This window comes from Rattus norvegicus, chromosome 2, assembly GCF_021556685.1.
Source record: "Rattus norvegicus strain SHRSP/BbbUtx chromosome 2, alternate assembly SHRSP_T2T, whole genome shotgun sequence".
NCBI classification, from domain to species: Eukaryota; Metazoa; Chordata; class Mammalia; order Rodentia; family Muridae; genus Rattus; species Rattus norvegicus.
In genome coordinates this window covers 184025540-184053458 of record NC_141535.1, presented here as the reverse complement: position 1 = coordinate 184053458, position 27919 = coordinate 184025540, and the positions used below count along the sequence as shown (strand labels likewise).

Below are 27919 nucleotides of genomic sequence, written 5' to 3'. Positions count from 1 at the left end.
ACCTTCTCAGAGGAAAGCGGGAGGGAAGGAGGCACTCTCTGTGAGGAGAACAGTGTTTGGGATGTAAAGAAATAAATTAATTAATCAAAAAGAAAAGAAAAACAATATGACAAAAAGAAAAACATTTTAAATGAAGAGATGGGTCAGAGGGTACAGGTACTTGCTACTCTGATGACCTGAGCCCAATCTTCGGGACCCACATATCAGGAGAGAACCAACTCCCTTAAACTGCCCTTTGAACTCTCCACATACACTGTCGTGGCACACATGTTCCCACACATACATATGCAAACAAATGTGAAAACAAGAAGCAAATACACTTTGTAGAACACTAATCTCCCAATTTATTTTAGCACCTGAACACACACACCCACCCAGACAAATAAATATTCACAAAGGGAAATGTGGATACAACCGAGAGAAGATGATAAAAGAGGTGCAATTAGGAATTATGCTGTGTCTAAAAACCAAGGAAAGCTGGATGCTTCCTTGGTAGAAGCCAGGAGAGATGTGAAAGTGCCCGCCCAGAACCTTAAGAAGCAACGTTTTGTTAATACTTTTAGACTGCTGGCCCCTGGGGCTGTGCCAGTGACGTTTTTTATTTGTTTAAACCACCCAGCTTGTAGCTCTTCATTACAGTCCCAGAAATGTAACAAAGCCTTCTTCCAGGGGTGACAGACTACAGTGTTCTAAGCTACAGCAGCACAGGCCAGAAAAATGAACAGTATTTTAATCTCTAGGGCCCCAGACAATGATGTGTGGGGGCCATTCCCACAGCAATGAGCTGTGTTCCTGATGTGGCCAAAGAGAGTTTGTTCAGATACAACAAACTTAGTTCTGTAAGACCCGGCGCGGCTTGTGCACACACGCACGTCACTCAACACTCTGTGGATCTATCCCTGCCTGTGGTTTTCGTGCATTTCCACATTTGCAGCCCAAGTCTCAATATGGTCTTTTGTTTTTTTCTGCAGCCCACAGCAGAGCAGGTCCTATGCTTGTTAGCTTTGAAGTCTGTTCACGAGTTAGAACCACACAGTTGTCACGTGGACATACAGATTACTGCTGAGACGCCCCCGGGCAGTACTTCTTATGATAACTCTGGAAGGTGAGAGTGAGTTCCTGCAGCCACGTCAGAGGCTGCGCTGAAGGAGCTGTGAGAGCAGACTTTCCCTGGGGGATTCAGCAGCTGTGACAGGAGTGGAGATAGGTGCTACTTCTGGAGGGGGCGGGGACCTCATGCAGAACGGTGTGGAACTCACCAGAGTTCTTTTATGTCAAAGGTTTGTCAGGATCCAGCTTTATAAATAAGGCTAAACAAAAGAACAGATGATTGTAAGCCAACTGTTTTCCATTTGGTGAAAGCAAGCAGGGAAACAGACAGACATTGCTTGTATCTCTTTCTACTCTCATTTCCTAGAAAACATAAGAATCAACTTTTGGCTGGTGGTGGTGGCATACACATTTAATACCAGCACACAGGAGGGGTAGGAGGATCTTCGTGAGTTCAAGGTTTCCATAGTGAGTTCTAGGCCAGTGAGGGTTACACAGTGAAACTCTGTTTCAAAAATAAATAAACTAATTTTTGACTTTCGAAGTCATTACCTTCCTGTACCTCCACCATGTTCTCCACTACGTCATGATTCATTAATATTTCTATAAAGAGGCAGCCTGCGTCAACTGATACGTTAAGGTTTAGTGAGTGTCCTAATGAACTTTTCTGGTCAAGCTGTCAGCCTTGGCACCGGAGAGGAGTCGCCACTGAGGGATTGCCTATCAGACTGGTCTGTGGGGGCACATAGTTCTGGGCTAAGAAGGCTAGACGTGAGCCTGCTCACCGAAGCAGTGTGTCTCCATGGGACACTGCCCTGAGTTCTTACCTGGACCTCCCTCAATGGTGGCCTGTGACCACCATTTAGCAGTGCGAGCTAAAACAAACCTTTTCTTTCTCTAAACTGAGTCTGGTCAGGGCATTTTATCACAGCAACAGAAGCAATCTAGAATAGGAAGACTTCGATCACAAGCCTGGAATGGAGCTGCAAACTGACTGTGGATTCATACGTCGGTGTCAGTTTCCCATGATGTGAATCTATGCTTTGCTCACTTTCTTTTCAATTGAAAATGAGGTTGGGATGCACCAATCATGGAACCACAGCAACCTCCTGTTACCTATGGGACACAGTCCAGGAATTGGATCAAAGGATATCTCACCCAGTTCTCATGGATATTGGCAAATAGGCCTTTCACTAGCAACCTGTAAGAACGCCATTAGCCAGAGGTGGGTATGCAGCCCAGTGGCACGGTGCTTGTCTAGAGCCTAGCATGTACAAAGCCTTAGGGTTTGATCAAGCACTGAAATAAACCCCACCTGCAAAACCAAGCCAAACCAAACCAAATGAAAAAAAAAACAATAAACAAAACCAAAACAAAACAAAAACCCCTCAACCAACCTAAGCCAGCTGTGGTGTGGTGATTCAAGTCTATAACTTAGGTACTCAGGAAGCAGAGGCAGAGGATTGGGAATTCAGGGCTATGCTTTGCCACACAGCAATTTCAAGGCCATCCCAGGCTACACAAAACCTTGTCTCAAACAATAATCACTCAAATTAAAACCCAACTTCAAAACATTCATCTTGTTCTGTGCATGGCATGAAAATCACATTTTCTATGTGTTAAACAATGAAAGCAAAAACCCCTAATCCAACCCAACCTCCAAAAGAGACAGTGGCAGCTTCTTACCTGTTGCCTGTGTATGTAAAGTCTTCTCATCAGTACTTTGAATAGTACAGGAAACAAAAAGTTTCCTTCCTTCAATTTTTTGAAGTTGGCTATTTACCACAACAACAGAAAGAAGGGGGATAGGTCTGCAGAAGGAAGAAAAGATAATTTTTCATTAAATCTATGTAATATCAAAAGATTATCAGGTGCACGACAGAGTAGATGTTATACCCGATGCCAGTGAGCGGCGACTATCTTAGCTAGAATTACTTCTTAGAGCTGCAACACCAAAGTTTCTCCTGCTTCCTTTCTCCTACACTACTGCCTGCAGGGCAGAACAGGCATGCAGTCCCACACTGCGCTTCTGGGCTCCAGTTCAAAGAGACCACAAGGGTTTCCAGTTCTGTTGTGGGAGAGATTTTTCCATTAAGGAGATCCAGAACCTAGTCGGATGCCAGCAGCAGGAAGACAGGAAAACAGGCCAGGAAGTGGTCTTTGTCAGCTTCTCTGCTCTTCTCAACGTTTCTTGGGCCAGTTAGACGGCTCAGTAGGTAAAGACTTTTGCAGCCCAGCCTAATGGCCTGAGTTCAATCTCAGGGATGCACATGGTGGAAGGAGACCTTGCAAGCTGCCTCTCAGCTCCACATGTATGCTGTGGTATACATGCATCCCACCCTGACACAATGAATACATAAATGTAATTAAAAATTTTCTTATCTACTTCTTAGGGCCCTTGTCTGGCAACAGCCAGTGCCATCCGTAGAACTTGCTACATATATAAATATCCCATAGCTGAGCTGTCCAATGTGGTAGCTATGTGTGGTGACTGATCTCTTGAAATGTGGCTACTATAAATGAGAAATTGAATCTTACAGTTTATTGTATGTTAAGTAACATGTACTTAAATTTAAGTAGCTACATGTGTCTAGTGGCTGGTCATTCGAGGAATCCTGGAGCTAGAATGGAGTACCACAGCGAGATGGACCTTCTTTGAAGGTCAGAGGTTGATGGGAAAGCTACGTCATGGAAGCTCCCGTGCTCCGACAGCACCACCATGTGGATGAAGGGACTCTACGATATAGGGACGTTGTCACTGTGACTGTCCACTGGACCAGGTGTCCCTCCCATCCCCACTAGCTTTTGCTGACCCTGTTGATAGAGAGACACCAGGCTTTGCTTTTCTCTTGGCATCTACTCAAGGCTTGCCAAGGTCCTGAGGACATTTTGCAATCTTTCCTGCTCAGCATCTTTTGTTAAATCTCTTTTTAAAAATGTAAAGTTATGTACTGTCTTTGTGATAATACATGCAGGTTAGTGCAGTCTCACTAATGTGGTGCTGGGAACTGAACTCAGATCCTCTGCAAGAGCAGTCAGTGCTCAGCCTCTGACCCATCTACCCAGTTTCCTTTAAAACTTCGTCTACTGTGTGTGTGTGTGTGTATGTGTGTGTGTGCGTGTGTGCGTACGTGTGTGTGTGCGCGTGCGTGTGTGTGTGTGTGCGTGTGTGTGCGTGCGTGTGCGTGTGTGCGTGTGTGTGCGTGTGTGTGCGTGCGTGTGCGTGTGTGTGTGTGTGTGAAAGGGCAGATGTGTATGTTTTATGGAGAATGTAAGGAAGGAAAGAGAACAACTTTTGAGGATTGATAAGGTAGGGATCCCCTCCAGGCTGGTTGGCCTGCACATTGCTGGCTGATTCTGTCTCTGTCTTCTGTTTTAATGCAGTAGTGCTGGGTTGCAGATTCCTGCCATGCTCAGTTTGATTCTTTAATTATTTTGAAGCTGTTTTCTCCATACCTACTATCACTTTTTTGGGGGGGGTACATATTGACTTTTGCTGATCTCAGTTTTCTTCTGGCTACCTTTTGTCTCACCTATCTTCCTTCTTTTAAAACTTTGCTGTGTCAGGCCAGGCATTGTAGTGGACACCCTTAACCCAGCAATCAGGAAGCAGAGGCAGGAGGATCTCTGTTAACTCAAGGCTAGCCTGATCTATATAAGGAGCTGTAGGCCAGCCAGGGATACACAGAGACCTTGTCTCAAAAACAAAAACAAACAAAAAATCTAATTTTCTGTATTTTTAAATGTATCATGTCATTCTCATCTTTTAGTGTTCTACTGGACTTTATAACCCGTCTTCAGACTGACGTAAGTGTGCTGACTCACTTGTTGCACTTACGTGGCCTTCTATCTGATTCATTTTCTGATCTTTTTATTCTTCTAGAGAATTGAGCTTTTCCCCTTTTATTTGGACTCTTTTACTGCTTCATCATTACTCATTTTAATCTGCTCCCTATTGAAAAATAAAAGGACTTCTGTTTGGCTTCTCTCCAACTCCGTCACTGTTTCCATGTTTCGGCTTCTTGTTATTCTGCAGAATGCAGACATTGGCCCTGCTGTTGCGGTCTGTGTTCTGCATGTGCACCATTTCTGCTCACTGTCTTCTTCCAGCGTCTGTCTCTGGTCATTCTGCCATGGTTTTCCTTCCTTCCATGCTAGTCCTCTGTATGTCCTCTGTGCATTGTCCTAGTTTTCCATAACCTTTCTCAAGTTTTGGCTCCATGAAAACCTGAGGTGAAGACTTGTCTCTGAGCCTCTGCTGTTGCTGTTGGGAGGTTTATTGCTAGGGTAATGCTGCCCTCTTGTGTTTGAGACAGTTCTCTTATGGAAGCTTCTTTGTTTCTGATTTTTCTTTTTCATCCACCCCCCCTTCCCAAGTGCTAGGATTAAAGGTGTGGACTACCACACCAGAGCTGACTCTGACACTCATCTCAGCAGAGCTGACTCGTACACTCTGCAGAACTTGGAGCTTCTTTAGAATTACCTAGGTAGATCACTGTTATTTATCCTGATTGATACCTGCCATGTTTTCTGTGGATTTGTATTGTTCTTTCATTCTAGACCAGAATATGTTCATCATTTTCTTCTTCTTTGTTTTCTTTGGCTCCCCCCCACCCCCAAACTACTTTGGGCCTCTTATTGGGGCTTTGAATGGTTCCTATTATACCCATCCCCTTTCTCTCTATACTGGGTTCAACGCACCTCTCTCCCTCCTCTCATTCTTGAGATAATTTCAAGCCACTATTTAACATATTAGATTGCCATCTCTGAGGACATCAGTAGCCCTGACATCCTTCTGGGAAAAGTGTTCTCACCTCTGATTGGATCTGAAGGTCAGAGAGAAGCCAGTGATGTATTAACTTGGTAGAATCCATGTCAAGCTGACTGGACTTCTGCTTCTCACTTTGCATTTAAGCTTGGAATGTCTGCCATTAGTTTAGCTGCTGTGGGCATGTAAATAAAATTGTGGGATATGCCTGAACATCTCACTGATATAATGGATAATAATAATAATAAGCTGCTGCCAATGCCGCTGCTACCAGCACCTTTTTACTTTTAAGAAGCAAAACTTAGTCATCTCAGCTTCCAGCCAGCCAATCTGTCTGTGCTATTTCCTTGTCTCTAAATACATTGGGAAGGACAAAACATCTGAAAACGGTGGTACTGAAAGGGGCAGTGTTTGAGCTGGGAAAGATTACTTACACAGTTGGTCAAGTTTATGCTGTGCATGCATAAGGGTCTGAGCGCAGGACCCCAGCACCCACTTGAGAAAAAGCTAGGCGAGGTGCCACATGACTGCAGTGGCAGCACTGGGGAGGTGGAGATAAGAGGGTTCCTGGCTTGCTGACCAGACAATCTCAGCAGGTCAGTGAGCTCTAGGTTCAGTAAGAGACCCTGGCTCAGAAAATAAATGCAGAGTGGCCAAGAAAGACACCAGACACTGGGCTCCTCAAAGGCCTGTGCCACCACTGTCTCTGTAGAAGAACTTTGAGAGCTTAGGCTTGGCGACTTCCTCACTGTCCCTGTCCCTGCTTCTCCATGACCCTTGCTAGTCCTTTGGGAGCACTTCCGGGATAGTAACAGACATATATCTTGACTTAGGAACTGCCACTGGATAGTCTGACTTAAGAATGTAAGGAGAATTACCACAGACTTACTTTTTATAGTCGATGTTGAGATTGGCAGTCATGACAATGCCCTCAGAAAATGCACACATGCCGGCAGTGATGTCGATGATGGTTGCAATGGCACCTCCATGAACAAATCTAGTCACAACAGCAGTGCAAGAGAAAGTGTAAGAAGTTCAGGGAATAGCCTCTCAAGATAGAAATTATTTAAGTGTCTTTATACATTTACCTTGTGTTCAGTATATTTAACGTTAAAGAAAATCCATATCCTTAACTTTGTCCATAGCAGAAAGAATATTTATATCTTAGTAGTAATCATATCATAGCACAAAAAGCTAAAATTTATATAAGAAACATGCTTGTATGTATACACAGTCCTTGTTTAAGGTTGGAAAGGGAGGCTGGAGCCATGGCTTAGAAGTTCAGAGCATGTACTCTTGCAGAGGATGCAAGTTCAGTTCCTGGAACCTGTGTTGGGTGGCTCGCTAACACCTGCAACTCCAGCTCCAGGAGGATCTGACACTCATGCAAGTGTGTGCACAAAAACACATATACACTCACATACATACACATTCATACGTACATGCACACACTCACATGCACATATGCACATACATACATACACACACACACATATACACACATGCACACAGAGTTTAAAATAAAAATAAAAGAAATCTTTAAAGTTTAGAAAGTACAGATAAATAGAAGAAGAAACCTGAAGGACCTTAATACTACTACCATGTCATAGCTAAACCAATACACCATGTCATAGCTAAACCAATACACTGTCGCTCTAGGTCCTATAGTAATATATGCACCATTTACAATAGTATGTTGTAAACATCTTTCCATTTTAATAAATTTGCATATACATTACAATTTTAATGTCGTCTCTGTGGTCCCTGGATATGTGAAATAAGACTATCAGCTCCGTGCTACTAGGACATGGCTCTTACCCAGGCATTCCTTGCAGGTGAAGACCTCCTTGAAACAAGCAGACAATTCTCTTCTCAGCCTTATTATAGAACATCGCGTACTCAAAGCCTAGTCCTTCTTCTAAGCTTCTGGTGAACTGTTGTGCCTTTGACATTTGTTCTTCTTTCTTAAACTTTGAGTCTATAAAGAAATTGGGATATGGGTAGAGGAGGAACAAAACAGATATAAGATAAATGCCATGACAGAATTAGGCTCCTATACTCTGGTAAAATCATATGTGGATGGATAACTAATTAAAATACCAGTGAAAGGAATGGAAGAGTCACAAGAAACAGTACAGTGGCTAGGGATGTAGTTTAATTGGCAAAGGGCATGCCTAGCATGCACCAAGCTCAGGTTTCTTGAGCTCCAGCACCATGTAAAACCGTGTGGCAGTAGATGACTATAACACTGGCACTGGAAGGTAGGACAAGTTCAAGGCCATCCTTGGCTACGTAGTAATTTTGAGGCCATCGTAAACTACATGAAACCTTGTCTCAAACAAAATAAAACTCTGTGTGGTAGTGGCACAGGCCTTTAATCCCAGCACTTGGGAGATAGAGGCAGTGGATCCTTGAGTTTGTAGGCCAGCCTGGTCTACAGAGCAAGTACCAGGATAGCCAGGGCTATACAGAGAAACCCTGCCTTGAAAAATTAAAAACTAAACCAAACCAACTAGCCAACCTACCAAAAAAACCCAACAACAACAACAACAACAACAACAACAACAACAACAAAACAGACAAACAGATGGGTGGTGCCATCCCTGGGCTGGTAGTCCTGGGTTCTATAAGAAAGCAAGCCAGGGGAAGCAATCCAGTAAGCAGCACCCCTCCAAGACCTCTGCCTCAGCTCCTGCCCTGTGTAAGTTCCTGTCTTGATGATGAACAGCAATGGGGAAGTCTAAGATGAATAAACCCTTTCCTTCCCAACTTGCTTTTTGGCCATGATGTTTTGTGCAACAATAGGAACCCTGACTAAGACAGATGAGTTGGCTCCAGGGGTTATGAGAGCTGAAGACCTAGCCTTGTTCCTTACAGGCTGCAGCACTTGGGAGAGCAGACACTGTACCTCCCCTGGGCAGTGTAATAGAGCTGGCTCTGCTGGTATGGGCAAGGGTGAGCTACCCCCAGTGGCGTGAAAGCAGGCGAGCTAGCTTGCCCTTTGCTAGCTGTATCCCTGGATAACTAGGTGGGGCAGAGCTGGAGAACTTTCCCAGGTGCAGGTGCAGGACAGTTGGCTTAGCTATCCAGGTCTAGTTCCAGGGCTTTTGAGTTGGCCCACTCTAACATATATCCCATTGACAATCTGCTGGAGCATGTGAAGGGGCCAGGCCTACAGATCCAAAGCTGTGGGATCTCTATGACACAGGGCAACAACAGGATATCCAAGAAAAGTCCCAGAGAGGATCCAAGATTGATAGAATAGCAGAAGCCAGAAGCCTTGAACCAGACCAATAACTCACTGTAATGAACATTTGCAAGTAAAGCTGTGTGGACAAAAGGGTATACTGTGGGACACCCTGTGACACACTACTGCTTCTACAATGAGAGTTTCTTTTTCTTTTATGTGGGAGGTTGCAAGAGTGGAGGACAGGAAAACGAGTGGGATTGGGATGCATGATGTGAAATTCACAAAGAAGCAATAAAAAGTTAAATTAAAAAAGAATACTATGAGGGCTAGAGAGATGGCTCAGTGGTTAAAAGCACTGACTGTTCTCCGAGAGGTCCTGAGTTCAATTCCCAGCAACTATATGGTGGGTCACAACCATCTGTAATGGGATCTGATGCCCTCTACTGGTGTGTCTGAAGACAGCTACAGTGTACTCAGATAAGTAAAATAAATAAATCTTCAAAAAAAAAAAAAGAATACTGTGTAATGAGAAAATGGGTACACCCTATGAGAGCCTGCTGCTGGTGTGCTGCAGAGTTCCTGAGAGACCAGGAGAAGTAATGCAGTTGTGGAAGGTCTGTGGCTGACAAGGTGTGGCAGGGAGGAATGTCTAGAGCCGGCCAAGGGAAGGGACAACACACAAGTCAGGTCATTCTTGCAGGGCAGAGGTAGATCAAGCTTAGGTATAGGGAGGAGGGGACGAGAGGTGGTGAGAGCTTGGAAATGTTCTTCTGTTGGCTTTCATTTTCATGTAGTAAAATAAAAAGCAAGACCAGCTGAGAATGAGACCAGGACAGAATTAGAGGTGTGAGTAAGAAGAAGAGCAGGAGAGTCAATAGACTGGGAGCATCAGGAGACAGACTGTCAGGAAACATTAAGGGCTAATTTAAAGTCATCAACTTCAGATATTCAATCAATCAAACAAATCTCTCTGGAAATTAAAATATGTATTTGATACAAAGTATGTTAAAATCAAACAAACTAAGAATGTCAGGAAGTGTAATTTCTGAGTGTTGAGTATGAGGTAGGTTGTCACTGGGTTTAAGTCTGAGAGATTGGAGGGTATCCTGGCTAATTTGTATGAACTTGGCACAAGCTGGAGTCATCAGAGAGAAGGGAGCCTCAAGTGAGAAAACCCTTCAGTAAGATCTGACTGTAGGGCGTTTTCTTAATTAGTGACCAATGAGGGGGGACATATCCAATTTTGGATGGTGGCATCCCTGGGCTGATGATTCTGGGGTCTATAAGAAAGCAGGCTGAGCAAGCCATGGGGAGCAAGCCAGTAAGCAGCACCCCTCCATGGTCTGTCTATCAGTTCTTGACTCCAGGTTCCTGCCTGGTTTGAGTTCTTTTCCTTACTTCCTTTACAGATGAAATGAAACATGCAAATGTAAGCCAAAGAAGCCCTTTCCTTCTCCACTTGCTTTTAGCCATGGTGTTTCATTAGAGCAACAGCAACTCCAACTAAGACAGAGGGTGATTCAAGTGCTCTGACCTCAGAGGGATGGAGCCAAATTCTGAGATAAAGAGAAAGAAACTGGTGATGTCAGCTTCAAGATGCCAGGTTGGGATTGTAAGTGTTGCAGTACTGAAGAGATAGGCTACAGGAGTGTTACAGCTCTGCTCTGGCTGTTAGGAAGGTTTCCCCAGTGCAAGAATAGCAGCTTTGCTCTAAGAGGTATCCTGGTAATCAGGAGCCAAGGATCACCACAAAGTCAGGCTGCACAACCAACCTCACACAAGAAATTTATTGCATGGGAAAAGCCCAGCAGGGTGACTTCGAGAAGCTGCCGGGAACTGAACAGAAGCCAGGGTTTACATGAGGTTTCTTGGGGTGGGAGTGGCGTGGGGGAGCTTCCTAGAGTGAGAACAGGTGGGATTTCAAGTCCTGAGCTTGGGGCAAGCTCAGGGATTGGTGTTTGTTGTTGCTGTTGTTGTGTGTGTGTGTGTGTGTGTGTGTGTGTGTGTGTGTGTGTGTGTGAGCTCACGGATTGGCAGGATTCTGTGGCAAGCTCAGTGACTGGTGGGACTCTGTTTCCTAGTCCTGGTTTTAGGCTTGGGGTTCGAATTCAGGGTATTTATCCTTTGGCCCTTTTACCCTACAGGGATCATCTCATTTCTGACTGTTTTATATTCTCTTATGAGAATATAAAATTTCTACAAAATTTAGTGAACTTCTGGCCTATAAAACTGGTGACTATAGAACTCCCTGCACTGTATTTATTTCTTTTCTTTCCTTTCTTTCTAACTTGCTCTCTATTTCCCTTCTTTTTTCTTTCACTACCCTTTAGTCTCTCCTGGCTCTGCTTTCCACCCCTCCTTTTATCCTTCTTCCCATCTAAGGGGTCTTGCTATGCAGAGAGGGAGAAAGGGGTCAGAGAGAGAAAAGGGGAAGAGAGCTTGTTTTTATTTTTTCATTTTTAAAACGATTTATTTATTTATTATATGTAAGTAAACTGTAGCTGTCCTCAGACACACCAGAAGAGGGCATCGGATCCCATTACAGATGGCTGTGAGCCACCATGTGGTTGCTGGGAATTGAACTCAGGACCTCTGGAAGAGCAGTCAGTGCTCTTAACCGCTGAGCCGTCTCTCCAGCTCACAGTCCATGTCTTGAACTTGCTAAGTGGCCCTGGCTGGCTTTGAACTCAGGATCTTCCTGCCTCATTCTACTGGGAGGGGTTATAAACATGGAAGGTACCATGTCCAGCTCTTCCTTCTCATTACACTGATATTCAAATTATTACTTATGGGGAATAATTTACAAATTATTCTTACCAACAAAGTGGGTTTGGAACTCTTGAAGGGCTTGAGGAGGGTTTTGTCTGTATGAAGGCAAACGTTTCCAGGAGCCATCTTCACATTTCTTCATGAACTGGTCAAAAAGGAGTCTTAGGTCCTTAGTCCAGCTGGGGTTAGGGAGAGCATAGTCCTTACAGACGACTTCCTCAGAAGAAAATAACCTCTAAAGAGACAAGAAAGAGAGGAATAGGAGATATGCAGTATTTCACATTTTCAGCAAGTTCCTAAGACTACAATGCTGCTTTTCTTGTTGCTAGAGAATGATCACTTCAGAATGGTTGGGAACTTCAGAGCTCATTGGTCTCACCCCTTCACAGAAGCAGAATGACAAAGGGTCAGTGATGGCTAACTCTCCAGCTAGCTACTGGTGAGGATAGCATTAAGCCGAGGTAAGCCAGACACAGAGGGCTGGACAGACACTGTCAGAGGCACACAGCTGAGGCACACATCGGAGCCTGGAACACAGGGAAGAGTATTGCTTCAGTATTTGGCTCTTTGCCATGAATACTGACAAATAGAAAGTAGCCATCTGGAAAGAGTAGTGTATATAAAACCAAAACCAAAACCAACAAGAATAAACAACAACAAAACCCAATACCAATCTGTATAAATGCAAGGAGGCATGAAATAGTTTGAAGGGTTTTATTATACTCTGTGCAGTAGGAACTAACAATTGTCCCCATTTTACAGATGATGAAATTAAAGTCTAAAAGAAGCTAGGCAATGTCAAAGTGTAAGAGAAGGGGCAGAGTCCTGGGAACCTCTCCTATTTCAGGTCTCTGGAACTTTCTGGAGATTCCCCCACTCCAGCCCCATCCCTGGCACCTGCATATTTTCATTCATTTTCCTGGCCCCCTGGGCTTCTTTCCTCTCTCTTCCCTCCTCCCCCCATACCTGATCCTGTCCCCCTTTTCTCCTCCCCTTCCCCTCTCCCATGCAGGTCCTTCCCTTCCTCTGCCTCCCATGATTATTTTGTACTCAATGTGGGTGACCTTAGTTGAGATGCCCAACAGTGGGGAGGTGGAACCTGAAGAGACCACCTACAGTAGTTAGACAGGAACCTCAGTGGAAGGATGGGGACACCAACCCACTTTCGAAATTTTTGACCTCAAATTTTTCCTGTCTACAAGAAATGCAGGGACAAAAATGGAGCAGAGACTGAAGGTAAGGCTGTCCAGTGACTGGCCCAACTTGAATCTATGGGTAGGTACCAAACCCTGACACTGTTACTGATGCTATGTTGTACTTGCAGACAGGAGCCTAGCATGGCTGTCCTCTGAGAGGGCCTACCACCAGCTGACTGAGACAGATACAAATATCACAGCCAAGCATTAAGCTGAGGTCAGGGACCCCTATGGAGAGTTAGGAGGAGGACTGAAGGAACTAAAGGGGATGGCAATTCCACAGGAAGATCAATAGTATCAACTAATTTGGACCTCTGAGAGCTCCCAAAGACTAAGCCACCAACCAAAGAACCTGCATGGACTGGTCCAAGGCCCCCTGCACATATGTAGCAGAAGCCTGCTTTGTCTGGCCTCAGTGAGAGGGGATATGCCTAATCCTGTAGAGACTTGATGCTTCAGGGATGGCAGATGCCCGGGGTAGAGGGAGCAACCTCGGAGTTGAAGGGAAGGGAGGAAGGACTCTGTGAAGGGGACCAGGAAGAGACGGCAACAATTGGGATGTAAATAAATAAAATAATTAATTAGTAGAAAACAAGGAGCAGGATATAGAGGTGTAGGCATTACAGTAAATATAAATAAATGAATCTCTACCATTCCGCACTATTGCTGGTGCAGGTGGGCCATATGTCATCTGCGGGGGTATTTTCCTCTCAGTCAGCAAACATCTCACCTGCTAAGCTCCCAATCTCCATCCCACACTGCCGCTGATACTCTCTAAGCCTGGCAGCTGCCCTCTTGCATTTCTACCATCTAGTTCCCAAGGTGGGTCGCCTCCACGCCAGTTCCACACATTCTGCCTACCTCGTGGCTCTTTTATTGAGGACTCTGCTCACGTTTCCTGCATCGCCCCCTAATGGTTATAGTCACAACTCCCAGTAACCCGTTAAAATCAAAATTCATTAAGCTTGTAATTCAGCAATCAGATTTATATCAGCAAATTCCAATTCCACAAAATGTCTGCACAATAAACTCACAACCAATTGATAATGATATAAACTGCCTACCTAAATAAGACAAATTGTCCTATAAAAATCCATCCCTTATGAAATATTCATAAGTACCTGTGGCTATTTAAAGCCACACGGATCTTAGTCGTCCTCTGCCTCCATCTCGGTTCTTCTCTTTTTCCTCTTTCCCGCCTTACCAAAACTCTGTTCCTGCCTTACTTTTTCACTGCCCAATCACAGGCCTTGCCTTATCTTGTTCTTGTCTTCACTGGCCTAAAGACAACAATCTACACGAAGGCAAAGCCTCAATGCCAAGCCAACTGGTTTGAATTCTATCTGCTGCACCCTCAGATTATTTAAGCAGGGAGTGATGCCCTCAGATTTGGCCATAATAGAAAAGAGAGCAGTAATGTCCAAGACTGCAAATGGAGGGTTCTACTTGGAGAAGGTTGGGTAACTCGGTGAGAATTATGGTAAAGCAGAACTTGGGGACAACTTCCATAAAGCAATGGATACATACTACAGGCAGTCCTTGTGGAACCATGGAGTAAATGACAGTTAATTACAATAAATACAAGAGGGACAAGAGGAAGGCAGGAGAAGAGAGGTCGGTGTCATGGTAACTATGACTTCCAACCACAATACTTCTCTGGAGTACTGAGTGTTGCCACTACTCCAGTCAACAATTGGGAGGTTGGAGGACAGGGAAGACCGTGTGATCTATGGAGGAGCACACTCAAATGCTCCCAGACAGCAGACAGAAAAGCTTCAGCAGGAACCTCAGAACAGTTACCATTACAGAAGGTATCTACCATGCGGCATTCTACTTGTCGTCACCATTATCAGTCCATTCTGATTACTGTTTGTGTCACTTGGACCACATCCCTGACACCATGCTGCACTCACTGATGGAAGAATCAGCTTCTGCTGATGCCAGGGCTGACTCCAATCCTGCTTCAGTAGGAACAACAGAGGGAACCTGTCTCAAGTACTCTATGAAAACAAAGCAAAACACCACCACCACCACCACCACCACCACCACCAACAACAACAACAACAACGGGCTGGTGAGATGGCTCAGTGGTAAAGGGTAAAGCCTACACCAGGCCAGATGACCCCAGCTGGATCCTTGAAACTTGTTTGTTGGGAGGAGAGAACGAACAAAGCTCCACTCACAAATATGTAAATGTAAACAAACAACAAAACCCTTCATCAGAGGTAAAACGGAAGTTCTGACTTTGTGGTACTACAGAATTGTAAACAAACAGAAATAACATTTTGCCTATAGTTCAGAATTTTTTTTTCTTTTTTTTCTTTTTTTCTTCCATCTTTATTAAATTGGGTATTATTTACATTTCAAATGTTATTCCCTTTCCAGGTTTCCATGCCAACATCCCCTAATCCCTCCCCCTCCCATTCTATATGGGTGTTCCCCTCCCAATCCCCCCCCCTACTTTATTTTCTATGCCACTTTGATCTCTTATCCCTTCAGAACCCAGCCCAGATAATCTGGGACAGACAAACTCCACCATTATTTCTTACTCTAAATACAACTGTGGTAAAATATTGATGCATTTCCTCCCAAGTTCTTTCCATTTACTGCACTGCACCCTGATTTATACTGCTAAGGTAGTTCATTTTACATTTCCGGGCAAGCCTCTGGCAGCAAAAACCTTCTTGCATAGTTCCCAAATAATAAACTTCATACAGAAGGTCTTTTTTCTTTTTATACTGCTCATTCCTATTGAAGTTGCCATCCATGCTTTGTTCAGTTTTTCAGTGAAAAAAGTTTGAAAGGGGTAGAAATATTGTCAAAGTCAGAGGATCAAGGACTTTGCTATGAGACTGTGCTTCCTGGTAATGTCAGAAGTTACACCAGTAAACTCTCACCAACATGACTGCCCAAACCTGAGCTGGACAGGGAGGACACAGACACCAATAAGCTAAACCACCACAGTGAACAGCCCAAGAGGCTCCGGCCCTACACAAAGAACTACAGGGATGCAGTACAGGGATGATGTAAAGCTGGGAATGGGAGGGAAAGATGGTCTTCCCCAGGGTTACCCAGTCCCAAACAGTCAGTACTCAAAACATACAAGTAACATTATGCGGACTCAACAGGCAATGTCTGGGATTATGTATGACTATAAAATGCATATAAACATACAAAACCAAATGATCTTAAAAAGGGGATGAATTTAAAGGAGAATGAGGAAGGGATATGAGAGGGCTTAGAGGGTAAAAGGGGAGGGAGAAATAATGTAATTAAAATGCAATCTCAAAAAATTATTTTATTTTGTTTTTGAGGAAGTGTGTTGCAATATACCCCACCTGGCCTTACGTTTGTGACCTTCCTGACTCCCAAATACTGGGATTACAGGCATGTACATTGGTGTCCAGCTGGAAATCAATCTTCCTTCCTTCCTTCCTTCCTTCCTTCCTTCCTTCCTTCCTTCCTTCCTTCCTTCCTCCCTCCCTCCCTCCCTTCCTCCCTTCCTTTTCTTTGAGACTAGGGCTCACTATGAGGTCCTGGATGGTCTGGAATTCATTCTGTAGACCCAGCTGGTCTTGAACTTACAGAGTTTCACTATGTAGCTCTGGCTGTCCTGGAATTCACAATATAGGGCAGGTTGGCCTTAAACTCTGCCTGCCTCGGCCTCCCTAGTGCCAAGATCAAAGGTGTGCACTAGGATGCCAGCGCTTTGGAGGAATCAGTTCTCTTCTTCCATCATGGGGATCCCAGGGATTGAACACAAGCTTGCATTTAGTAAGCACAGCACCCCCACCCCATGTCTGCTGTCTTTTTCTTTCTGTCTTCTCAGACATTCCCAGTTAGCTCTTTGCCTCCTACTTGCACGCAAGGGTGTAAGCCCTCTGCAGCACCATGACTACCTGCTACCGTGTGCCCCATTGTGACAGTCAAGGACTCACCCTCTAAAACTGTAACCCCCAATATACTCCTTCTATAAGTTGCCTTGGTCAAGGTATCTTCACAGCGATACAAAAGTAACTAAGACAGCAGGAGGAACTCTTAACCACTAAGTTATCTCTCCAGGACCTAGTAATAACCATTTTTGTTTGTTTTGAGACAAACATTGTTTCACTATTTAGCTCTGGCTGTCCTGGAATTCACAGTGTAGGGCAGGTTGGCCTTGAACTCACAGAGGTCAGTCTGCCTTTGCCTTCTGTGTGCTGGGATTAAAGGTGTGTGTCACAATGCTAGGTTTAGTAATCATCCCCACACATCTTTTTTGAGATAAGGTTTTTCTGTGTACCCTGGCTGTCCTGGAAGTTGTTCTGTAGACCAGGCTGGCCTCAGATATCCACCTGCCTCTGCTTTCTGAGTGTTGGGATTAAAGGCATGTGGCCTTTCATATTCCCCGACCTCAACCAGAAAAACAGTTGACTTTGTGGAGTCAGTTCTTTCCTTCCATCCTTCCATGGGTTCCTAGGATTGAAATCATGTCAGGTTGCAGGACAAATACCTAGCAAGCCATCTTGTTGGCCTCATTCAGATCTCTCAAGTAGGAATCCCCAGCTTGGATCAGTTTTCACATCCTCTTACAGGCTAAAAATACAGCTAACTGAAGACTTTTAGCCATCAGAATGCTCCCTGGGCTCTCCTACTTACCTAACTTAAAGTTTTATTTTTTGAGACAGGGTTTCATTGCTCTGGATCTCTGTGTAGATCAGGCTAGCCTACCTATTTCTACCTGCTTCTGTTCCACCTACTGCTTCCTGAGTGCTGGAATTTAAGGTGTGCTACATCACACCCAGTCTGATTTTAACTTAAAATAAAATCCAATAAATTGTTTTGAGTTCTATTATGTGCCTTGTTTTTATTACAGGGGACAGAAAAGACAAAAAGAGAAGACCCAGGCTCTGCCTTTAAGTGTGAGCAGCCTCAGATAACAGGACATTTAACTACACATAGATATGGATACAGGTGCTTTCACGGAATACTTAAACAACACAGGGCAATAGAAAACCCAGATTGATTTCTTGCAGCCAAAGTTCATGAAAGGGAGAACTAAAGGCTACTTTAAGCAATGGCCCAGAGGATGAATGGCTACAGGACACACTGGAGGAAGCTAGGGTCTCAGCCTTCACACATGGAAAGTGCAGAGAAAACAGGTGTAGCCAGACATGGTTGACAATACAGAAGAGGGATCCCAACTTAGGTCTTGAATTTAACCTTCTAGGTTATGGGTTTAAGAGAATAAGTGTGAAAGGTGATTTTAGGTACCACAAGGACAAGGATGGATGTACGTTTAAAATATAACAATATATAATTACAGTAATAATAAAACACTTTACATATAGTTGCGTATCACAGGACGTGAGAAGCACATCATATTCTTTTAAAGATTTATGTATATGAATGTTCTATCTGCATGCACATCAGAACTCATTATAGGTGGTTGTGAATCGGCAAGCAGTTGCTGGGAATTGAACTCAGGACCTCTGGAAGAGCAGCCAGTGCTCTTAACTGCTGAGCCATCTCTCCAGCTCCTAGCACATCATACTTGTTATAGAAAAAGTGTTTTTACTTAGGATGAAACTACTTAAAGAGGAAATCATGGAGCTGGAGAGATGGCTCAGTGGTTAGCAGCACTGGGTGTTCTTCCAGAGGATGCAGGGTCAATTTCCAGCACCCATATAGCCACACAACTGTCCATAACTCCAGGTCCAGAGGGATCCAACACCCTCATGTGGTCTGAATAGGCACTGCCACAGATATACAAGGGGCAACATACACAGAAAATAAATGAGTTTAAAAATAAAGACTTTTCTTTCTGTTTTTTCTTTTCTTTTATTTTTGTCTTTTGAGACAGGGTTTCCCTGTGTAGCCCTGTCTGTCCTGGAACTTCCTCTATAGACTATGAGGTCATAGAGATGCCTCTGCCTCTGCCTCTGCCTCTTGAGTGCTGGCCCTAAAGGGTGTGCCACCACTGCCCAGCTCTTTTTTTATTTTCTTTTTATAAAGGGCAATCATGTAAGAATCATGAAGTCTGTGTGTTGAAATGCTCATTTTCCATAATGAGCCTTCAGCAAAGTAACGACATTGGTTTATAGAAAGTTCCACCAAGTGCAAAGGATGAGTTAAAATAGTGAGAAAACCGAGAAAGTAGCAAAGACTGATAAAAATCAGGGTTAGCTTTGGCCCAGAGCTGAACTAGGTACAGAGGAACAAGAAGAAAAGGTTGTGCTCCCTTGCCCTCTTCCCCTTTGTCCCTTCTCTCCCCATCCCCTCCCCCTTCCCTCCATGTGCTCATGGCTGGCCTTTACTTCTCCCCTCTTCTATTCTTCTTCTCTCATTAAACCTCTTCACGTGGAAAAAAAAAAGAAAGAAGAAAAGGTTTAAGTGACATTAAGTACTAGAACCCAGGGAAATGGGAGTTATTAACCTTGGGAAAGAGGAAGCAGAGGAATCTTGGATGATTCCAGACTTGTGTGGCAAGTTTAGAAGGAAAAGATGCTTGTTGGTGTCAAAGTGTAAATGGCTGAGAATGGGAGTGGAGCTACTGTTTCAGTTGGAAGCATGCCCGGGTTACCTTAGACGGACACTACGGAGCTGTGGGAAATGAAAGCAGCTCAATTTTCAGTTCAAAGAGATCTAAGAGCTGCTTGTGAATGCACTTGTAAATTCATAGTATAGACTGTGAATGAAGTACAAGTTGTAGGGATAATCATTACCCTTTGTTCTCAGTAGAGGAGAGGTCACGCTTGATCTTTAGTTATACATTTATGGAAGTTGGACTTGTAAGTAAAGTGATGACTTTTTATGCCTCCTTTTTAAGATAAGTTACTGAATCGAAAGCAGCATGATGTTAAAAAAGAAAAAGAAAAAGAAAAAGAAAAAGCCCGTAAATACTGACGCTTACATGTTTTCAGCACAGACTGCTGGGCACCAACATGTAATAAAGTAACATATTTGTTGTTGTAAGATCAGCACAAATCATTTTCTATTCTAGTCGGCCAGATGGTACCCGACTGATGACAACCCATCAACATTCATTATTTTAAAACTGTGTGTGTCCATCACTGAGAGTCTACAGCCTTCTCTTACTGTCTAGCAGGAAGCTGCAGTAGCTTGAGAGAGAAGGCATAGTTACCTAATAACCAAAGTTTTTTTTCAGTTCTCAATACAGAACCATTCCCTGTTGTTCTTTATTACAACATACAGTATACAAACATTTGATTTGGCAAACTGACCCCATCCTCCCAAACTAGACCGTAAATTCCTTGAACCCCCCCCCCCCAGCAGTTTTCCTTATCTAACTATAATATGTCTTATCAGTGGCCAATCACACCTGACATATAGTTGGAGCTCAACAAGTATTGACTACATCAATGAAACAAAGCAGGGATAAAAATTAGGGCAGGCAACATTTAAGATTTATATTCCAGGTAGTTAAATGCTTCCCTTGCATTATCTCATTTAGTCTCCTAACATCCTCTAAGATGATGAAAACGGGTAGAGAGGGCGTAATATCTGACAATCAGAAGCCTCCTACCTCTTCCTGAATTGGTTATAACGAATCAGGGTCCACCAGGATTAGATCCCTGCTAAGGATAAGTGGTCTCAAGGGTCCGTAATGGCTCTTTCATGGTTTTCTGGGTGACCTTGTTTAACCTTTCTTAATATCTCAGAAATAGTAGTGGCGATCCCTGCTGACCTATTTCAACTTCGAGTCACTTCCCTTCCGGCTCCTCCTGATTCGAATCTCAGGGCTGAAGATCCCGTGAGCCCCGTAACAACCCGGAGCAGGTATTAGTTTAGCTTCGGTCGGGGAGTCTCCCATCTCGCCCCACGAAAGCAGAGTCCTGGGACTCACCCTCGTTGCTTCAGGCCGCCTTGCAGGCGTGGCCCCAAGAGTGCGCAGGCGCATAGCGCAGCTTCTCAACATCGTTCAAGCCGAGGGCAGGACGCTGCAATGTCCTCTCAACCAGAAAGAGCCACACTACCCGGCACGCGGATTCCGGACTATTAACTGTGGAGGCGGGTGTAGGGCGGAGCCGCGCGCCGCCCAGGATGCTGGCGCCTCCCGGAACCCGGGCGGACCGAGTCTTCGCCGCCCGCTTTTGGTTCCGGGAGACTTTGCGTCCGGCTCTCAGCCACCGTTACCGATAACTCGAACTCCCGCACAGGCGCAGGGAGACAGCTGATACATTTAGTTCCTTGTCCCCAGGCAGTTAACGCTCCAGCCAGAGAAAGACTCATCATCTCCGCCGGGTAGGAGCACAAACAAGGCACGGATAATTACTGGGTGCTGTTTGATGGTATTGATACATGATCTTCCGGTCGTAGGTCACTCGCACATTTTCAGCTCTGTCAGTCTCTTCTATTTAACATGTACACTCTTTAGTTGCCCCTTCTCTTTGCATGTGCGCAAGTGTGTCTGTATACTGAAAATGTATACCAACTTTTATTCTAGCAAGAACCGTCTCTATCAAAGATATTGCTCTTGGACTGGCTAGATAGAGTTGGATTGGATAGAGTTAGCCCGAACTTCCTAAAGGGAGCCTGTTTCACGGATTTCTTCTTTATGTGTTAGGATTGCTAGACAAACAGAATAATCTCAGTGTTCCACAAAGGAACACAGAAGCAAAGCAATTATTTCTGTCGAAGGGTGCACCAAGATCCAACTAGAGTTAGCAAGCACACAGGGGCAGGTGGTGACTGCCCCCTCCCCCAATTTCTCAGAGTCTGTCGTGATTGGCTAGTTTTAAAATAATAATTCCAAAGGAAATGAACAACAAATGGAAGGGGTTGGCCACTTAAGGGAAGGCTGTAGTCTTCATGTAAACAAAATTTTACCCGGTTGGGGATAGTCTAACATTTGGATAGTGGTGGCATAAGCATTTAATTCCAGCACTCTGGAGACAGAGGTAGGTGGATCTCTAGGCTGGCATGGTCTACATAGTGTGTTCAAGCCAGCCAAGACTACATAGTGATACCCAGTCTCAAACAAACAACCAAACAACGAAACCCAAAACAAACCCCAAAGAAATGAACAACAATCTGCATAGAGCTGGAGAGATGGTTCACAAGTCTAAAGGCACTGGTTAGATTCTGAGCACCACGTGGCAGCTCATAGCTGTTTGCAATTCCAGTTCCAGGGGATCGGATGCTTTTTTTTTTTTTCCCTGTGGGCACCAGGTGAGCATGGAGTACACAGACAAAACATCCGTATAAATAAAGTCAAATAACAATGGTGATTGCTTTCTACCCTGTTTCACAGTGAGTAGTTATATACCTTCAAGGTTGCTAATCTGGAACATTTTATCTTCTGTTCTTGCTATCAGTATCTTTTACCTAAGACATTTTTTTTTGTTTGTGTGTACATGGGTTCGTGTGTGGCGTGTATACATATAAATAAATATGTATTTATTTATATTCATTTATCATTTATGCATATCATTTATGCATATTCATTTATTCATTTCAAAGATTGAGCATTGGGGACTAGGAGACATAACTCAGTGGTTTAGAGGGCTTATTATTCCTGCAGAAGGCCAGAGTTTTGTTCCCAACACCTGTACTGTGGTTTACAACATCCCATTAACTCCCTTTTCCATGGCACTTCTGGCCCTTGTAGGCACTGAACATACATGCTGTACATACATTTATTCAGGCAATACACTTACACACATAAAATAAAAACAAGTAAATATTGTTTAAAACATTGATTATCAAGTATACAAACATTTACTGAGTGTGTTATGTAGGTTGGGGTGTTCTGTTTTGTTATACAATAAAGTAACAATACATTAACAATTCAGAACAGTGAAATATCAGAAAACAGGGTATAGTTACTCTCTAGCTGTCACAGGGATTACTTGCTTGGCCTAGTTATAATCAATTTCATCTTCAGGGCTTCAGGGATATTGTTACTAATCCGTAGGTAGTCAGGTACAGGAGCAGTCAAGACATCATCAATAAATAAATTGGTCTTGAAAAAACTAGAACTTAAAAATTGGTAAAAGACATTTTCTCAGTTACTTGTCAAATAATCCATTAGAGCAGAATTCCATGTCTGAGTTTTGTACAGAGGTAAACAGCAAGCACACTGCAATTAAGTGATGTATGTTACCTATTGCCCAGGATAATATAACATAATTGTGCAATATAATTGTCCCAACAATCCCCTTGATATCCCTAGTTACAAAGTAAATAGAGACAGAGACTTAAGGGCTGCCTAGTTTTATCCTACTTGCGTGATGTGAATATGTGAGAGACCCTGAGTTTTCCATTCCATCATTCTCAGAATCTATCCTAGAGAGAAAGATAATTCCAGTGAGATTCCAATACTCACTGTAGCTCCTCCTCCTTGTGCCCTCAGCTCCAGTTAGCTTTCAAGGACACTCATTTTTATCTGGAAGTTTTCTCTTTCGTTGGAGGCTAGAGCTAGAGGTGACTGATTTGAAGGATTAGAGTTGGTTACTGTCCACAATTCTAAACGACAGGAAAGGGATTAAGGAGTTTAGTTTTGAGTTCCTAAGGTCAGAAGGACAGTTCTGAGAACTGTCTCCAGGGGCTAGGAGCTGCAAGGTTGTATAGGGTAAAAACCAAATTGTGGTTGGGGAAGGTATGCAAGTTAGCCTAGAAACTTGTAGCGATCTTAGGCTCTGGTCTGGTGGATTCTGGTCTTAGGTTTCATTTTTCAAGGTCCAGATTGTAACTGGGAAATCATTAGCTCTTGTGGGTTAGTTCTAGTTCCCACTCTAGGGTGCAAGCCTTCAGGGCTCATGGTTTCTGGAACTTGAGGTAACCTGGGAAATAGAAATAACACAGGGAATGAACAAGTTAGGGGAACAAAATGGAGACAGGGCAGTGATTTGAGAAGCAGATGGAAGCTGTTGATGTAGTATGGCAGGTCTCGAAGTCAGACTGGAGGATCAGAAGTCCAATGTCATTCTCAGCCACTGTTGAATTTGAGGCCACCCTGAGATACATGAGACTGAGTGTGTGTGTGTGTGTGTGTGTGTGTGTGTGTATCATCTTTATATCATCATTAGTATCATACTAATACTTGTAGCACAAGGCCTCCCAACCTACTCTCTTCAGGCCCAATAGTCAAAAAATATATCTGGCCTAAAGGCTAAGTAGATAAAGGCACTTGCCACCACTCCTGATGACCCGAGTCCCAAAGATCTACATGGTAAAATAAGAGAAGGGACTTCTTCCATTTGTTGTCTGACCTCTATGCATATTCTGCTACATGTGTGCAGTAATGTAACGTGCACACACACACTAGCAGGTAAATAAGTAAACAAATGTGATAAAGAATTATGAAAAGAAAAATCTTATTGTAACAACGTGAACTTGCACATGTTAAATGAAGTAGGAACCGATAAACAAATTTCATGTGACCTTACTACTTATAAGTGTAATCTAAAACAATAGAACGTATAGAAGCAGACAGTAAGATGGTTGTCAGATTCAGTGGGGGAGCGTTGGGGGCTGGGGAGATGTGAGTTAAAGAAAACAAAACTTCAGTTAAGAAAGCATAATAGGGCTATTATATAGCATCATGGCAACTGTAATTAATGCAAGTATGTTTTATGGTCGCCAGACACTGATAGAGTGTCATCACTACAAAAAGCCATAGGTATCTGAGGTAACGCATATGTTAGTCAGCTTGTTCTAGCCATTCCACTGTGAGCATGTTTAAGGCATCATGTTGTATCGACTACATAGTTTTGTTTGTTAGTAAAAAGTAATTTGACATTGTTTCGTGTGTCTTGTCTGTCTGCGTGGTAACCAAGGCATTCTTTCAGGTGAGAGGCTAAACTGAATTACTGATACTGCCCCTTTGCTGCTTGTTTCTGTACTTCCCTTGGACCTGTTCTAACCAGACGTCCTTCAGGAAGGGTGTACCCTTGATTTGTTATGCACAGGACAAGGCATCCGAGTGAGGCTCTGGTCAGCAAAAGGCAAATCTTAATGATTGAAGAGGGGCTCGGGTGGAGGAAGTACCTACCGGCCCATTATCAGGCCACTACAATTAATTTGCATTATTGGCATTTTGATTCAGTATTTAGAGTCATTGTGTATTCTCATTTTATTTCTGGAGTGATCTGGCAGATGATTTCATTCCCTGGTGTGTGCCTTGGCCTTCCAGATTTCTTTTCAGCTCTTGAATATCCTATAATCTAGTCCTTTCTGTCTTGGTGTCTTCTAGATTGTCTGTGCTCTGCTTGCCAGGATTTGCCCCAATTTTTACCATAGCTAACTCCTCCCCCTCCTTTGGTGTCAGTGTAGCTTCTGCTTCCTCAGAATGGGCTTCCTGGTCAAGGTGTTGGCAATGTGACAGACGCTAATCATTAATCGTAATGAATTCAATTCATTAAGTTGTCTTAAAGTAGTCAAAATTTCCTTTTAGGTAATTATCATAATTATAATTCAATCTAAATTTGTAAGCTTTCTGTTTCCTTCAGAAAACCGTTGTGTGTGTGTGTGTGTGTGTGTGTGTGTGTGTCTGTGTGTCTGTGTGTTTTAAATGTCTCTTGGCTTTGTTCTGCATCTGTAGTACCTAGGCACTTGACAGTAGTTACTGAGAGGAGAAAAAGAAGGCCCTACCCAAGATAGGATCTCATTTGGTCTAAGTTTACTTTGAATTCTTTCTATAGCCAAAGGGTGTTCTTCAACTGTTGGTCCTCCTTCCTTAGCTCTCCAAGTACTAGGATTATAGAAATAAGGATCTGGTTTCTCTTGATATACATGCTTCAGAAACCTGGTCATTATCTATGTACCAGCCCCTCAGTAGACAGTTAGGTCAATGACACTGGGTTCCAATTCCCTCTAGACTGAGGAATGGGCAAGAAAAAGGGGGAGTTGTAACTAGGTCTTCCATTCCATTTCAACAGTAATGGAACAAGGGGAATGTAAGATGGCTTAGTGGGTAAGAGTACCTGTTGTCAAGCCTAATCACCTGAGTTCAATACCTGGTATCCACACGGTGGAAGAGAATCACTCTTATAGGCTGTTCTCTAATTGTCACATGTGTGCTGTGACATAAATACGTGCTTGAGCACACACACACACACACACACACACACACACACACACACACACACACACACACAAGTGTTTATAAAAACTTAGAATGATGATTTGACAGTGGGGATTTGAAAGAGGACCCAAGTACTGACCGACCTAACTCTATTTTGTTTCAGACCCTATTGTCTTCCTTTTGAGTTCTGATTGCTCCAGAGTCTTTCTTCCCCAATAGTTAACCTTAGATTCCAGGAACAAAACACCTAATTGCTCAACAAAAACAAAGGGAAGTAATTACTCCTTAGGCACAGAGCCTTCTTGGTGTCAACATAACTCTGCAAGGTTGATCCTCAGAGAGTCGACCAAGATAATGATAGGGCAGATCATATAGACCAAGAGAGCCTGTACTGTTATGTAGAACCCCTTCCCCACAAACCCCACCCTTGCCCTAGTTCCTCTTTTCTAGATTATGCTGAGTCTGCTGTAAGCACTTTGAAGATGGATTTTGGTCATTAGACTTGGTCCTTCCTGGTATGATCATATTGCTATAAAGCCTTTCTCCCTCCCTACCCTCAAAAGTCATTATAGCATGAAGAAATGAGTGGGAAACATTTGAAAGGGGGCCTGGGATTTTTTCTCTTTAGACTTTCAGTAATTTATTAAGTCTCATGGTTTTAAGTCCCAACTTTTAATAACTAGCTTAAAGTTCTTTTCACTAATAATAAGGTTAATTATGTGAGGTGTTCATTATCATCTCCATTTTACAGCTGAAGCACCTGGGGAAAATTATATATTATCATGCTATCATCAAATGCAGGATTTTATGGGTGTCTTAATGCATCCTTATAAAATTTCCTCTAAGCTGTTTTTATTACAGAATGTTGATGCCTTAGTCAGTGTTCTATTGCTGTGAAGAGACACCATGACCACGGCAACTCTTACAAAAGAAAGCATTTAATTGGGGCATGTTCACAGTTTCAGAGGTTTAGTCCCTTATCAGCATGGTGGGAAGTGTGGCAGCATCCAGACAGACAAGGTGCTGTCGAGGTAGCTGAGAGTTCTACATCTGGATCTTCAGGCAGTAGGAAGGGAGAGTGATGCTGGGCCTGGCTTGAGCATCTGAAACCCTAAAGCCCACCTCCAGGGACACACTTCCTGCAGCAAGTCCACACCTACTCAGATAAGGTCACATCTCCCTAATGACCAAGCACTCAAACATATGAGCCTGTGGGTCATTCTTATGCAAACTACCATGGTTGCCTTCATAATTATGAACATTGCTTTTGTTGAATTTAGAGTTACAGACCACTGTAAGAGTTGTTATGTGGATACCTAATTAATGGATCAATGAAGCCAATACATGAAAATTCTGGCAATCAGAAATTCACAGGTTTTTTCACTTAAGAAACCTTGGTTTGGTCAGGTGTAGTAATGAATACCTTTAATTCTAGACCTAAGAGGCAGAGACATACCAGTCTATGTGAGTTCGAGGCCAGGTAGGGATCTCTCTCTCCCTCCCTCCCTCTCTCTCTCTCTCTCTCTCTCTCTCTCTCTCTCTCTCTCTCTCTCTTTCAGAAAAATATGTCATAGTACCCAGTTCAACCAATCCTTGTCAAATGTATGCCCAAAGGACTTGACATTCTACTCCACGGATACTTTTTTCAATCATGTACAATATTGCTCTCTCTATTCACAATTTCTAGGAAATGAAAATTACCCAAATATCCTTCAATTTATATATTAATGATGGATAGTAAAATGTGATATACAAACTTAGTGGAGTATTATTCATCTGTAAAGAACAATGAAATAATGAAAATTGTGGGGAAATGGATGGAACTAGAAAATATACTGAGCAAGCATCTTAGTCGCTGTTTTTCTTGCTATGAAGGAGCACACTTTTTCTTATACAAGGCAACTCTTATAAAAGAAAGC

At 43.3% G+C, this 27919-nt stretch overlaps 2 protein-coding genes across 6 annotated transcripts in view; one reads left to right on the top strand and one right to left on the bottom strand.

Moving 5' to 3' along the window:
• Positions 1 to 317: 317 nt before the first annotated feature.
• Them4 (thioesterase superfamily member 4) lies at positions 318 to 20991 on the bottom strand. 3 transcript variants are annotated; one of them, NM_001025017.1, is given in 6 exon segments: positions 318 to 1310; positions 2737 to 2861; positions 6708 to 6815; positions 7637 to 7796; positions 11826 to 12012; positions 20820 to 20969. In NM_001025017.1, coding segments are annotated over 6 exon segments (693 nt in total). In that variant the 5' UTR covers positions 20892 to 20969; the 3' UTR covers positions 318 to 1269.
• A 56-nt stretch (positions 20992 to 21047) lies between these two features.
• The window catches only part of Spopfm2l2 (speckle-type BTB/POZ protein family member 2 like 1), a 73110-nt gene continuing 66238 nt past the window's right edge, over positions 21048 to 27919 (top strand). For 2 of the 3 annotated variants that reach the window (XM_087628874.1, XM_087628869.1), the window contains exon 1: positions 21048 to 21217. The gene's annotated coding sequence lies outside the window, so the exon portion shown is untranslated. Of the gene's footprint in view, positions 21235 to 27919 lie in introns of all 3 variants that reach the window. The other variant, NM_001100985.2, reaches the window with a different exon arrangement.

What these genes read in the sequence shown, in the direction of transcription:
- Them4 (XM_087627670.1), bottom strand. Translation starts at nt 11,919, where the DNA reads ATGAAGAAATGTGAAGATGGCTCCTGGAAACGTTTGCCTTCATACAGA. An exon ending in CTCAACATCGACTATAAAAA is followed by an intron (nt 2,862 to 6,707) that starts GTAAGTCTGTGG and finishes TTCCTTCTGCAG; the next exon opens with ACCTATCCCCCTTCTTTCTG. An exon ending in TTTACATACACAGGCAACAG is followed by an intron (nt 1,311 to 2,736) that starts GTAAGAAGCTGC and finishes TCTTTTGTTTAG; the next exon opens with CCTTATTTATAAAGCTGGAT.